Source organism: Oenanthe melanoleuca, chromosome 2 (genome assembly GCF_029582105.1).
Source record: "Oenanthe melanoleuca isolate GR-GAL-2019-014 chromosome 2, OMel1.0, whole genome shotgun sequence".
In the NCBI taxonomy this organism is placed as follows: Eukaryota; Metazoa; Chordata; class Aves; order Passeriformes; family Muscicapidae; genus Oenanthe; species Oenanthe melanoleuca.
The window spans coordinates 147,307,680-147,321,875 of record NC_079335.1 but is presented as its reverse complement, the minus strand read 5'-3'; the positions used below and the strand labels follow the sequence as shown (position 1 = coordinate 147,321,875).

The 14,196-nt window shown below is 52.2% G+C and overlaps 2 protein-coding genes across 2 annotated transcripts in view; one reads left to right on the top strand and one right to left on the bottom strand.

Moving 5' to 3' along the window:
- Positions 1-44: 44 nt before the first annotated feature.
- KLHL18 (kelch like family member 18) lies at positions 45-12,230 on the bottom strand. The gene is made up of 10 exons (XM_056482876.1): positions 12,201-12,230; positions 10,374-10,504; positions 10,093-10,233; positions 8,150-8,348; positions 5,587-5,747; positions 4,788-4,924; positions 3,501-3,723; positions 2,773-2,877; positions 2,494-2,605; positions 45-1,653 (listed from the first exon to the last, which is right to left on the bottom strand). The coding sequence occupies exons 1-10, from the start codon at positions 12,228-12,230 to the stop codon at positions 1,267-1,269; spliced, it is 1,626 nt and encodes a 541-aa protein (XP_056338851.1). The 3' UTR covers positions 45-1,266.
- Positions 12,231-12,877: 647 nt separating this feature from the next.
- NBEAL2 (neurobeachin like 2) overlaps positions 12,878-14,196 on the top strand; it is a 12,296-nt gene continuing 10,977 nt past the window's right edge. The window contains exon 1 of the mRNA XM_056482875.1: positions 12,878-12,886. Within this exon, the coding sequence (XP_056338850.1) occupies positions 12,878-12,886 (9 nt within the window). The remainder of the gene's footprint in view (positions 12,887-14,196) is intronic.

Genomic DNA, 14,196 nt, shown 5'->3' with positions numbered 1-14,196 from the left:
CCATTCCTGGGAAGCCAGCCGTGGATAGATGTGGGAGAAATGGATATGTACTGATAGATCACATTTATAACCAGATATGCTCATGATAGACCCTAAAATATACACAGTACCCCAATATAGACACCCACATGTACAGGCAGAGTGAATCCCAGGGATGCTGGGACCAGGAACAGACATGAGGAGCAGGGCTGGGGGCACATCCTCTCCTCCCAGCTGGGATGGGACACAGAGAGGAGATCCCAAATCCCTGGCAGCTGGGATCAGAGCCATTGCTGCTGCCTGGCCCTGCCTGCCCGGAGGAGGTATGGCTGTGCCCAGGGGGGCACGGGAAGAGCCGGGCACGGAGAGCTCCACAGGGATGGTGGATCATGGATCATGCAGGAGAGGGGCTGAAGGGCTGATGCAGGGAAGATGCTGCCAGGCAGCTCTTTGGCTCTGCCAGCATTCCAAAGTTTCCTGGCACAAAACCCATGGCAAAGACCTTTCCCAGCAGAGCACGACAAACTCACAACTTATTTTCCTTGCCTCTCCTGGAATATCCCAGCTTTTCTGCTCCAGCTGCCTCTTAGGCTTGGAAAATACCTTGATATTTAATTTAAAGGACATCCTGATAATCTGTTTCCCATTTTGAAACCCTTAGGCTGTTGCCTGGAGTCATTTCCATCCATCCTTCTCCAGAGCTTGCCCCAACGATCCTGGTTTAACTGAACTTTTTGTCTTCCTGGTTTCTCCATCCTGTGGCTCTTGTGGAGAAGTTTTCCACATCAAGGCTGAGGAAAGCACGAGAAACTTGGGGTGTCTTGTGTAAGAAGCTCCTGGAAGTGACAGTGCTGTGTTTGTCCTGTTTGGAGACCCCCCCTGTGCAACCAGGACCCCCCAAATCGCTGCTGATGCCCCTGGGGGCGGGGCTCAGGTGGTTTTGCTGCTCCCAGAAGGTGCAGGTGGATTTTCCAAGTCCATGAAGTGGCTGTTTTTATGTCACAATGAAGCCTGGCCCCCTCCCCCAGCCCACAATGGTGCAACTGCAGGAAAACCGACGAGGGATGGGTGGATGGGTGGATGGATCCACCCAGCCTCAGCTCCAGGAGAGGCCAAGAGATCTTTGCTCACACACAAACTCACCACATTTCACCTTTCAGGACCTTCAGCCCAAAAAGTTACCAGCTGGGTGGGGGGGGATGGATTACTCCGTCAAGTTTCTTCATATTTAAATCGAGCACCTGGCAATCCTGGCAACGCTCATTTCCCCAGAACCCCCCCCGGCTGTCAGATGGTGAGGAGCGGCACGCAGCCCACGCCCACGCCGCCCTCGTGGCACACCATGGGCGCCATGAACGTCCAGCGGTTGCTCTCGGGGTCGTACATCTCCACCGAGCTGAGGTTGGACTGTCCGTCGTAGCCGCCCACGGCGTAGAGCCGGCCGCAGTTGGCCACCAGCGAGACGCGGCTGCGCCGGGTGTTCATGGGCACCAGCAGGTACCACTGGTCGCCCGTGGAGCCGTAGACCTCGGCGGCGCTCAGGAAGCCGGAGCCGTCGTAGCCGCCGCAGACGAACATGCGGCTGCCCAGCGCGGCCGCGCCGTGCCGGCAGCGCTTGTTCAGCATGGGCGCCACCGCGTGCCAGCTGGAGGTGTGAGGGTTGTAGTATTCCACCTGCGGTGCAGAACTGACAGTCAGGGGTGCTGCTGCTTTGGGGATCGCCCTGTGAATGGCCCTGCACTGCTGGGGCGCCTCTGAGCTGGGGGAGGTTTTGGGTTTCTCATGATGGAAGGATCTGCGGCAGTAGGGGCAGCTGAAAGGACTGAACTGCCTTCAGTTCAAAGGTATGGGATTGTGCCTGAAGGGTTTGGGTTGGAGGAGACCTCAAAGGCCATCCAGTGCCATGGGCAGGGACACCTGCTACTGCCCCAGGCACTGGATGAGCCTTGAGGTTCCTTCCAACCCAAACCATTCCAAGATCTCATGTCATTTCATGGGCAGAGACACTTTCCACTGTCCCAGGGTGCTCCAAGACCCAATGTCCAACCAGGCCTTGGACATTGTCAGGGATCCAGGGGCAGGCACAGCTTCCCTGTGCCAGGGCCTCCTCACCCTCCCAGCCAGCAATTCCTTCCCAATATGCCACCTAAATCTCCCCTCCTTCAGATTCAAGCTGTTCCCCTTCGTCCTGTCCCTCCACGCCTTGTCCCAAGTCCCTCTCCCACTCTGCTGGAGTCCCTTTAGGCCCTGGAAAAGGCTCTGAGGTCTCTCTGGAACCTTCTCTTCTCTCCCAGCCTGTCTCCATACCCAAGGGGCTCCAGCCCTCTATGGCCCTGACTGGATAAAATGAGTCACTTCTGTTCCCCCTCAGGTTTTTCTGTTATGGGTGAAGTGATGTAATTTGGTGGCTGAACCACTTGGGGCTGTTTGGGTGCACAGGGAAAGGACAGGGAGCCTTCCAGCCCCACCCTGAGGTGCAGTGGATGAGCCCTGCCCAGGGCCCCAGGGCCTTACACTGTTGAAGATCTGGAGCCCGTCGTGCCCCCCGGACACGTAGATGCGGCCCTCGAACACGGTGACTCCGGCAGCGCTGCGGTTGGAGCTCATGGGGGTCACTGCTGTCCACCTGGGAGCCAGAGGGGACAGCTTAGCAAGACTCCCACTGATTATTCCATGATTTTCTAGTGCTGGATTCCACCACCTCTCCTTTCCCCACTCATTCTCACAGTGGTGCCAAATGGAACACCAAAGGGGAAACTCCTGAGAAAGCTCTGGGACATGAAGGGCTCTTACTTGTTTGTTTCTGGAGAGTAGGACTCCACTGAGTTGAGGGATGAGTTTCCATCATATCCACCACACACGTAGATCTGTCCATCCAGCACCACTGTTCCCATGGCGCTGCAAGGGACAGCAGGACCCTGTGAGGTGGCTGGAGGTGCTGCCACCCTGTCCCCAACACTGTGACCCCACACACTCTGCCTGTGCCATCCCACCAAACTGCCTTTTCCTTGGATTCACCTCCAAACTGCTCAGTCCCACCTGAACTCTGACCTCACAGAGGGGAAAGGTGCTCATGGCAGGAGCGCCTTGAATCCTGGGCTTGGATTTGGGCCTCTCACAACAAAAACGTCATTGAGGGGCTGGAGTGTGTCCAGAGAAGGGAATGGAGATGGGGAAGGGGCTGGAGCACCAGGAGTGGCTGAGGGATTTCCAGAGAAACCTGGTGAGAAGCACGTACACACTCCACCCCTGCCCTGGACAGCCTGGGCCAGGGCTGGACAATCTTCTCCAAGAAGAAATTTTCCCTGTATCCAACCTGAACTCCCCTGGCACAGCTTGAGACCATTTCCTCTTGTCCTATCCCTGTTCCCTGGGAGCAGAACCTGACTCCCACCTGGCTGCAGGAAATCCTAACCAAGGAAATCCCAGCTGCTCCCACACCGCCCCACTCCTCCTTTCCTTCCTCCAACCATCGTTTCCCCTGCTTTTCCATAAATCTCTTGTTAGTGAGCTGCACCTACCTCCTCTTACTGTTCATGCTTTCCACTTTGGACCAGGAGTCGGTGTCAGGGTTGTAAACCTCCACGGTGCTGAGCCTCAGCTGGCCGTCGTAGCCGCCGATGGCGTAGAGCAGCCCGTTGAGCACGGCCACGCCGACGCGGCTCCGCGCCGTGGCCATGGGCTGGCACTTCTCCCAGCGGTTGGCAATGGGGTCAAACACCTCCACCACGTTCAGAGAGTCGCCTGCATAGAAATTTGCTACTCAAATTAAAAGGGGGAGACCTGATGAAGCCCTGGATAGTGGGGGGGGGGGTAAGGGGGTGATGCTGTGTGCCTAAAGATGGGGTTGGTATGGGGAATTGGCCTGATTTTCTTTGGGAAAACAGTTGGGAAAAGTATTGCATCTGCTAGGATGGGATGGTATCTAAAGGGAGCTGCACAAGTTCAAGGAATGGAATCTCTTGAAATTCAACAATGCCAAGGCTAAAGTGCTGCACCTGGGTCAGGGCAAGAAATTCTTCCCTGTGAGGGAGGTGAGGCCCTGGCACAGGGTGCCCAGAAAAGCTGTGGGTGCCCCTGGATCCCTGCAAGGGATCCCTGCAAGTGTCCAAGGCCAGGTTGGATGGGGCTTGGAGCAGCCTGGGACAGTGGAAAGTGTCCCTGGTCATGACAGGGGGTGGGAATGGGATGATCCTTAAGGTCCCTTCCAACCCAGACCATTCTGGGATTCTCTGTCCTATCCTGGACTCTAACATCCTATTCCAGCCTACCTGCTCCCACAGAGCCATTTCCCAACCACACATTGCTGCTCACCCACAGAGATCCTGCTCTCAACAACTCCCATTGTTCCCACACTCAAAAAGGCCAGGGAACATTTCCCAGCTCTCCCAGAGCCCCGACATGTTCTCTCTGTGGAAGTGGCACCTCCACTGTCCTCCAAGGGGCAGCAGAGATCTGCAAGTCCCATCTGTGGTGTCACTGCATTTTCCTGGGTCACTTTCTGTTCCCTTTTCACACCACGGTGAGGCTCATGTCAAAAGTGTCATCCCACAACCCTGACAACATTGTGGAGATCTCTGCAAACCCCGCTTGGGGCTCCAGGCACGGACACCATCCTTGAGTATTATGTCCTAAATAAACCTCACCTGGACAGGACTGCAGATGGAAGATGTTAAACCATGGGCACAACCACCCTGAGGGTTTCACTGGGAGTGAAGTGCTGCATGGAGGAGCAGAAACTGCTCTGAGGGAATTCCAGCATGCCATCACCCCACCCAGCCCCTGCTGGTCTTTCCACTGCAAGGTACCTGCTGAGTTGAGTCCCCCCACGGCGTAGATCAGCCCTGCGATGGACGTGCAGCACCGCGGCCGCGTCTTGAACGCCGGCAGGTGCGGCCGGCGCTCGGGCATCAGGTGATAATCCTTGGCTTCATCGACCAGATCCCTGCAATCCAACCATGGAGTTGTTATAAATGAGAAACAAAGTCTGGATATTCAGCAAAATTTAGATTGCATTATTTTATATAGACAGCGCTGGGGAAAACGTGAGGGGTCACAGCCTTCCCCACGCTTCCACCCAACTTGGTTTGCAGCTCCCTTTTTAAAGGATGGCTTTCCTTGTAGTAATCAATAATTGTTATTGATTGTTGTAGTAATTCTGCAAGGTAAGCAGTGGTGGTCAAAGAAACTTCCAAACTTCTGTGGGACAGCTCTTGGGACAATTGGTCATGTAACCATTTGGTCTTGGTAGATAAAAAACAGAAGAAGTGGGAAGTCTGATCTTTAGCAGATAGTTTGTGATTGATTACACAAAGACTGGAAATCTGATTCTGCAAAAAACCTTTCAGACTATGGAAAATCCTTTTTTTTTCTTTTACAAACTGTTATACACAGTATCCATAACAGGGGGATTTAAACAGAGTGAGTTTAATTATATATTTCCTTTTATCTAGGTCCATGTTCTTTTCTTATTTTAAGTATTCTGGTTTATACAAACTCCAAAACTTCTGTGATGAACACGAATCATTTATCAACGACCACAGAGTCATTAAAGAGGAGCTCTGACTGTGTGGAGTGTGGATGGGAGGATGTGACCTTCCCACCCACCTGCACTTGTGGCAGCAGCGCACCAGGTCGTCCTGCTGCACGCGGTCGGTGAGGAACTGGGGCCGGCACAGCGGCAGCCGGATCTTGGACAGCAGCTCGGGCAGGAAGGACTCCCGCTGCTCTCGGTCGTACCGGATCCAGGCCAAGGCAGCTTCAAACACCTGCAGGAGGCAGCAGGGGAAAGTTGGAGACTGGGGGTTGTGCAAGTGGATGGGAATGAAATGATATGAGATCTTGGAATGGTTTGGGTTGGAAGGAATCTCAAGGATTATCCAGTGCCATGGGCAGGGACACCTGCTACTGTCCCAGGCTGCTCCAGCCCCAATGTCCAGCCTGGCCTTGGACACTGCCAGGGATCCAGGGGCAGCCACAGCTGCTCTGGGAATTCCCAATTCCCAATATCCATCCATCCCTGCCCTCTGGCAGTGGGAGCCATTCCCTGTGTCCTGTCCCTCCATCCCTTGTCCCCAGTCCCTCTCCAGTTCTCCTGGATCCCTTCAGGCGCCCTGCAAGGGGCTCTGAGCTCTCCCTGGAGCTTCTCCTCTCCAGCTCTCCCGGCCTGGCTCCATGCAGGTTTCTTTCCCTGCCTTGGACAATCCTGATCTCCTGTCCTGTGGGATGGGACATTCAGCACAGAAGTCTACAGGAGGATGAGGGAGCTGCAAGAAGGATTTTGGCAGAACTCAAAACTGTGTTTATGTAGTGACAAAAATCTCCAAACTGGGAAAGAAGACTAGGAATGGTGCTGCTCCATGAGAAACATGGAAAGGGACAGAGCTCTCTGAAGCCCCACTGGATAACTCCAGCTACAAAAGGATCCTGGTCCCAGTTTAATTTGGGACACACAGTCCTGGGTTCACAGGACTCCTCAATAAGGTTACTGCAGCCTTGATGACTGACCAGAACAAAATCATCAACTATTTCTTGCATAGCAGCATCTGGAGTCTCTCCTAACACAATTCCCAAACTTCCCAGTGCAAAAATGCTTCTCCAACAGCACCACAGGGAGAAAAAACCCCAAACCAACTTTCTTCCACTCTACAGGGTGCTGCTGGAATTTCTGAAGAGTGCTGGCAGGTGCCAGGGCACGGGGAAATGTCCTCAGAATGGACTCTTTGGATCCTACCTGCACTGGGGAAAACAGAGTGAGGAATTCTTGGTATGATCCAGGAATGTGGCTGGAATGTGAGGCAGGTTCCCCTCCCTCCCTATGCCTGATTAAAGAAGCATTTTTACCCTACAAGGAGAAGTTGTAGGTCAGGTCTGCTCTGCCTTTGTCACCTCCTCAGGAACAGCAGGGCAGATTTCCAGGCTCAAGGACAGGCTCTGTTCTCCCTGCTCACTGTCAGCCCACACCAATGGATTCTCAAGGCTGTGGAAACACCCTAAACTCTTCTCACTCCCAAAAACTCCCTGACAGGAGCATGCAGCCAGGTGGGATTTCAGCTCATCTCCTGGGGAACAAGGGACAGGAGGAGAGGAAACAGCTTCATGTTGTCACAGCAGAAGTTTAGGCAGGAATTTGGAAAAATTCCTTCCCCAAAAAGTGTATCCAGCCCTGGCCCAGCTGCCCAGGGCAGTGGTGGAGTCCCCACTGCTGGAGGGTTTAAAAGCCCTGTGGATGTGGCACTTGGGGACATGGGTCAGTGGTGGCCTTGGCAGTGCTGGGGGAAGTGTTGGACTCAATGGTCTCTGAGGGCTTTTCCATCCTCACTGATTCTGTGATCCTAAAGAAGCCCTGCTTTCTGTTTCTTTAGGAACAATCAGTCTGGAGTAGGCACAGGAAACCACCACAGCTCTGCCCAGCCCTTCTGAGTGTCCCCACTGTGCCAGGACATCTCAGCTTCACTCAGCCCAGGAACAGGACAATTCCCATTCCCATTCCACTCCCAAGGAGTGAGAAACCCCTCAAGGTCAAACTTTCCTGGGCCAATACCTACACCAGGTACCCACCTGTTTGGAACCCTGAAGCCTGGGAGTTTTAAACTTTCTGTGCTTTCTGACACTGACCCTCAAAGGAGCACTGCTTTTGACCTGAGGCCTTGGGGAAGGCTTCCAAAATTGAGTGATAGAGTTAGAATCCCTGGTGTGTAGTTAGAATAGAAGTGTGTAATTTCACATGGTGAAGGGTTTGGAATCTGGGGTTTATAATATAGTAACAAGTATTGGACAAGATGGAGGTTCTGGGGCATTGGCTCTTTCTTCCTTCTTCCTTCTTCATGATTTCAGGTAGTTTTTGGTTAGATAGAAAGTACTGCAGTGTGGGTTACAGGTGTTTGGTCATTGGGTCAAATAATATATATAATGCAGATATAGACAGATAAATATAGGTCAAATAAATAATACAGATGTTAGCTCTTAATTGGATAGTTAGGATTTAAAATTCCTTGTAAATAGCTGGATTCAGCTCCTTTTTGCTCACTTTTAGCTGAAGTCTGGAGTTGCAGAAGTCTCTGTACTTTAGATAAGATTTAATAAACAACCAAATCCCAACAAGAAATCTGAGCATTCAATCCTGACTCTGAGTGAAGGCAGAAGATAAAACTAAACCATTTTCACCCACCTGCTCCTCAGATTTCACATTGAGCTCATCCCTGGACACGAGCTCCAGGACATCCTCAAAGGGCAGGGCCAGGAACTCCTCAGACATGGAGACCTCCACAAAGTGCTGGTGGATGAAGCTGTTGGCAGCGTCGTAGAGCACCGTGCACATCATGGTCTCAGCAAACTGCCTGACACCCAGGCAGTTCTTGGGGTGAAGCCTGGAAAAGGGGAGGAGGAGAGCAACAGCAATGTCAGGTTAATGGGAGAGAAGCTGTGGCTGCCCCTGGATCCCTGGAAGTGTCCAAGGTCAGGCTGGATGGGGTTTGGTGGTGGAATGGAATGGGCTTGAAGTTCTTTTCCAACCCAAACCATTCCAGGATTCTGGGAAGCACAGAAGCCCTGCAGGACACACAGTGCAGGGCAGGATGTGTCCTCTCCAGTGATGGCTGAACCCAGCTCACCCAGCTCACCTGGAGCTCCAGGTGAACCCAAGGCAGAGCCAGAGGATGGAAAACACAAATGTCCCCTTGTCCCTGCCAAAGAGGCATTGGATAGATCCAGGTGGCTCTGGGAGCATCCACAGCTGCTCAGGTCACCCTGTGCCAGCCCCTCCCCACATCCCAGCCAGGAATCCCTTCCCAATATCCTATCCATCCACCCATCCATCCACCCATCCACCCATCCACCCATCCACCCATCCATCCATCCATCCATCCATCCCTGCCCTCTGGCAGTGGGAGCCATTCCCTGTGTCCTGTCCCTCCATCCCTTGTCCCCAGTCCCTCTCCAGCTCTCCTGGATCCCTCCAGGCCCTGCAAGGGGCTCTGAGCTCTCCCTGGAGCTTCTCCTCTCCAGGGGAACATTCCCAGCTCTCCCAGCCTGGCTCCAGCCCTGCAGCAGCTCTGGGGGCTCCTCTGGACTCTCCAGCAGCTCCAGGTCCTTGTGCTGTTGGGTGGGGAACTGTCACATGAGGGTGACTCTGAGGGCTCCCACAGGGCTTGGTTACAACACAGCTGCCTAAAAATATCTCAATTCTCAATTCCACTTAAGAAGGAGAGCTCAGTGTCCATGTCCCAGCTCTCCAGGGTGGCCAGAACCCACTAATTTTTGGTTATTAACCAAGCTGGCAGCTGTGCACTCAAAGCCAGGACTTCACTTAGGACACCTGGCTGCTCCTGGTGGGTTTGGGAGAATTTTGGTGGCCAATCCCTGTATTTGGTGGGTGTGTTTAACATCACACCACTGAATGCCCTGAGCAGCTGCAGAGAAGCCAAGCTGGGAAAACTGAACACGTCAGAGAATCCATGTGGAATGTGGACAAAGAGTATCCCAGCTTTCCATTTCCAGACCATGCTGCTGGAACAGCCTCACAGCCAAACACCAGTGAGGAAATTGAAAAACCTGGGACCAATTTAGGGCTGTGCCACAGTTTCCTGTCCAGCTCCTGGGCTGAGGCACTGTGTTCCTCCCCTTTAGCACACATGGCAGCAGGAAGGGCAATTCCTGCCAGGATGGGCTCTCAGAAAGGGAAATGTCTCCTCAGTTTTGCTCTGGGTGTTGATTCCTGTGACTGGCCAAGGTCTTTTACTGTGTCCCCATAAAGGACTGATAAGTTATTCTGAAGGAAATGAGAATGGTAGGAGAAGGGGGAATGGCTTCCCACTGCCAGAGGGCAGGGATGGATGGGATATTGGGAAAAAATTCCTGGCTGGAAAGAGTGGTGAGGCCCTGGGTTGGAATTCCCAGAGCAGCTGTGGGTGCCCCTGGATCCCTGGAAGTGTCCAAGGCCAGGCTGGACAGGGCTTGGAGCAGCCTGGGATAGTGGGTTAGGATGGGATTTAAGGTCCCTCCCAAATAATTTTGTGTTCCATAACTCTACAGGTGCCAAGTTTTGGGATGCACAGTCCTCATCCTGCTAGAAGGACACATCCTGCTCTTCCCAAGCTTCCCAGCCCCACTCACCTCTCCCTGAGGAAGGTACAACAAGCATCCTTGATGTTCTGCAGCTGCAGGAAACTCGCCCCCATGAGCAGGGACTGCACATTCTGCTGGTCTATGGCCAGGTGACCATTGTAGGCAAAGTTGATCAGAGCCTCCAGTGCACTAAAACCAGGGAGAAAGGGCACAAAATTCACTGAACTCCAGCTGGGATAGCAGAACGTTCTGTGGGATCACTCAGACAGAGAACAGCTTTGAGCCTGGCACACACAGTGAGTCCCTGGGGTTCTCCCTGAGGATTTTACCTGGGATCCATGCCCTGCATGACAATCTCATCCTGCTTGCACTCCATCATGTCGTTGGTGAACATGGCATGGAAGTAGGGGATGGAAGCTGCCAGCACGATCCGGTGAGCGCTGAATTTATGGTCCCCAACCTAGGGAGGGAACAGGGAGGGAGAAGGGATCAGCTCCAGGGATTCCCTGCAGCATCCAAGCATTCAAGTCATGTCTTTGCTCTCATTGCTTCTCTAAGAGATTTTTTCCCTAATTTCCACATCAATCTGGTTCATCCCAGCCCGTGCCCTTTTCCACACTTAAACGAAGTTTCCCATTGGAGCAGCTGGCACAGCAGGGCCCTTCCCTCCAGGTTATCCAAGGAGTTCTCTTCTCTTGCAAAATCCTCACCCCATGTCATCTCCAGAGGTGACAGGAATGTTGTTTGGATTCAGGAATTCCATGATTCCCAACAGTGCCTCCCTTCTCCCTCAGATCCAGTAAACACAAACTTGCCAGGGGTTTAAAAAGCAAAATTCCTGCCTGATGGAAAAAAGGAGGCACTTTGGGAGAGCCTTTTCTCTGTCCTGGGCAGCTCAGGTGTGCCTGAATCCCTGTCCATGCTGTCCTCTGTGGCTGCATTATGCTGCACAAATCCTGTTCTCCTGGATTTTGCAGCATTCCCAATTCCCAGAGTGAAATCAGGAAGTGAAGAGGTCGGGACTATGACAGCTCATGGAAAAAAACCCTTCACATTTATAATTGTGTGTGTGACTTGAAGAGATGAAGGGCTGTATCAATCCCTTCTCCTAACCCAAAAGCACATGGAAACCATCCCAGAGGCTCCAAGATATTGGAAAAATCACTGCCAGCTTCCTCCTGTGCACATGATGGGATGGGGAATCTCTGGGAAAAGGAGTCAGGCCCAGGATCCATGAGGAGATGGAGCTCAAAGCCACTTCCCTGCTCCTGAGAGGAAGGAATTTAAAAATACAAAAATACAGCAAGTTTCATAAGGAAAGGCCATAAAGGGAAGTGTTCCAGAACCTGAGAGCCCACAGCTCCTCCCCAAATCCCTGGGATTTTCATTCCCTCCCTCCCTACCAGGTGAGCATGGTGGAATGGGTTTGGGAATTCCCAGTGGGAAGGGCTGACACAGCCTGGTGACCATGGGGACAAATTTGCTGCTTGGCCTGTCCACATTCCAGCCCTGAGGCTCAGAACACCAGACCTGCTCTGCAGCTCCAGCCCTTCCCCATGGATCATTCCATCATCAGATGCTCCTGGCCCAACCCTCCACTAAAATAAATTTATTGTTTATCAATAATAAATCCCATTATTGATACTCCCTCATGCTGCTGGAAAATCCCTTCCTGGGCATCTCAAACATCCCAAAACACAGAAAAGCTCCAGTTTGCCTTTTGCTGTTTCTGAAAGGTGAAAGAACAAGGCCTCCTCTTATCTCTAAAATTCTGTAAGGAATTCACTCCAACTGGAATAGTTCATTTGGTTTGTTTGGATGAGTGCTCCCATTCAGGCTGAGTGTGCAAGAAAAGCAACATTTTACTTGACTTTCATTTCCCCCTAAGCTCAAGCTGCCAAAAATCACAACTGTCCAAATCTCATTTCAGCTTTTTAATAAATGAAAAGTGTTGCTAAAATTGAACAGGCACCTCTTAAAGTACAACACCTGCTTTAAATGCACACAATGACCTTCTATTTATAAGAAAAATTATCTTTATAACTGAAGATAACAGGAATTTCAACACCAAGGTTATATTTACTCAAACCCCAAGCCTGTAGTGTGACCCAAGGAGGAGAAAAAGGTCCTTATTTCACCAAATAACTGTAAATTACAGAGCCAGGTGGCAGCTCTGGGCCCCTCATGACAAGAGTGACATTGAGGAGCTGGAGGGTGTCCAGGGAAGGGAATGGACTGAGAAGGGGCTGGAAAACTTTGAGGGAGCTGGAAAGGGGCTCAGCCTGGAGAAAAGGAGGCTCAGGAGGAAATTCTGGCTCTGCACAACTCCCTGACAGGAGGGCAGGGAATGGCCTCAGGGAGGCTCAGGGTGGGTTATGGTTGGACTCAGTGACCCAAGAAGGTTTTTCCAACCTAAACCACCCCATGATTCCATGCCCTGAGTCGATTAAGGGGTGAAGGGTTCCACCAGGCTGCAGCTCCTGCTGTGACCCCACCCTGTGAGGAGCTGCCACCAAACAGCCTCATTATCTCCACCACCCCTGGGCCCTGCAGGAGCAAACATCCCCAGGCACCCTGCAGGATTCCTGCTGGGATAATGGCAGCTGGGATGAAATCATCCCTGCGATGAAACCCCTTGGGTCTGGGCAGTGCTGGAACGGTCCCTGTGAGCAGTGAGATCCACAGAGCTGCATCAGCAAAGAGCCCAGGAAATATTCCCTGGTGCTGGACAAGACAAAATCTGGGATTCCTTCTGTTTGGAATTTGCTCCTGGAATGGTGGAGAGCCCTTGGGGAGAGGCAGGAAATGGGATCTCTGCTCTAAAACCATCATTATGTTCATGGTGAGCCCCCAAGGAGCAGCTGCATTTCCTGCTGCAGCCAAAGGACAAGTTTTTCCTGTGGAATATGGAAAATCCTTCCAAGGATGAGTCCGTTCAGCTCATCCTCATATCTTCTTTCCCAAAGTGCTTCCTACCTTCAGAGCCAAAGGCTCTCCCTTTCCATGACTAAATTAATGGAGTTCCCTAATGAAAAAGTGGGGAAGAGCTCATCCTCTTCCTGATACCACTCCAGGATGTTCTGTTTTACAATTTATAATTTTAATTCCTTTGCTTTTAAGGCAAAAGATTCTGTTTTCCAGCAAAAAGGAACTTTCCAAGCATCCCCAGGAATCCCAGAATTCCCTTCTGACATATCTCTAGCAGCTAACAAAGGAATCTGCCCCCACAGCTCCAAATGCTCACAAATTCCAGGGCACAAGGAGCCTTTCTCCCAAGGAAGAGGGTGTAGGTGGGAGAAAGGCATTCCTTGTGTTCCTGACGTCAGCACCCTGCAGAGCTGAGAACTCCTGAGCTCTGTGCTGCAAAGGTCTCAAAAAAACCCCAAATCCATCTTTTCTGAGGGGATGTTGGCATGGAGAGGCCAGAGCAGAAGCAGAGCTGGTGTCCAATCCCTCACAGAAAGAGGTAACAGGATGCTGCTGGATCAGGACAATCCCAAACACAAATCCAGGCTGGGTGGACAATGAGAAGGGAAGGATTTGGGGCTGTTGGTGGATGAGGATCTCCACATTCCCTGCCCAGAACTGTGCCCTGGGCTGATCCCCCAGGGTGGGCAGCAGGAAAGAGGGAATTCTGAATGGATTCCCACTTCCAGAGGGCAGGGATGGATGGGATATTGGGAAGGAATTCCTGGCTGGGAGGGTGGGGAGGGACTGGGATGGAATTCCCAGAGCCCCTGGATCCCTGGAATGTCCAAGGCCAGGCTGGACATTGGGGTTTGGAGCACCCTGGGATGGTGGGAGGCGTCCCTGCCCCAGGATCAGGGATGATCCTGAAGGTCCCTCCATTCCAGGATTCCTTCCATGAGAATGGTGACCAATTCCTTTGAAGCAGAGGACACATCCCCTCTGGATCTACAACCAAGCCACATTCCCAGAGAATTCTCTGCCAGCTCAGAGAAACCCAACTGCTTTTCAGAATTCCAGTCCCTGCATTTCCCACATGGACAGGGAGCATCCCAAGGGGATCAGCTCCAGCCTGCCCTTCTCAATGCTCCTGAAGGGACAGCAGAAAGAAATTTTGTGTTATCCTAGAACTAAAAATCCCCATGTTTTCTGCAAGGGAACAGCTGAGAGCTCAGGGAATCACAT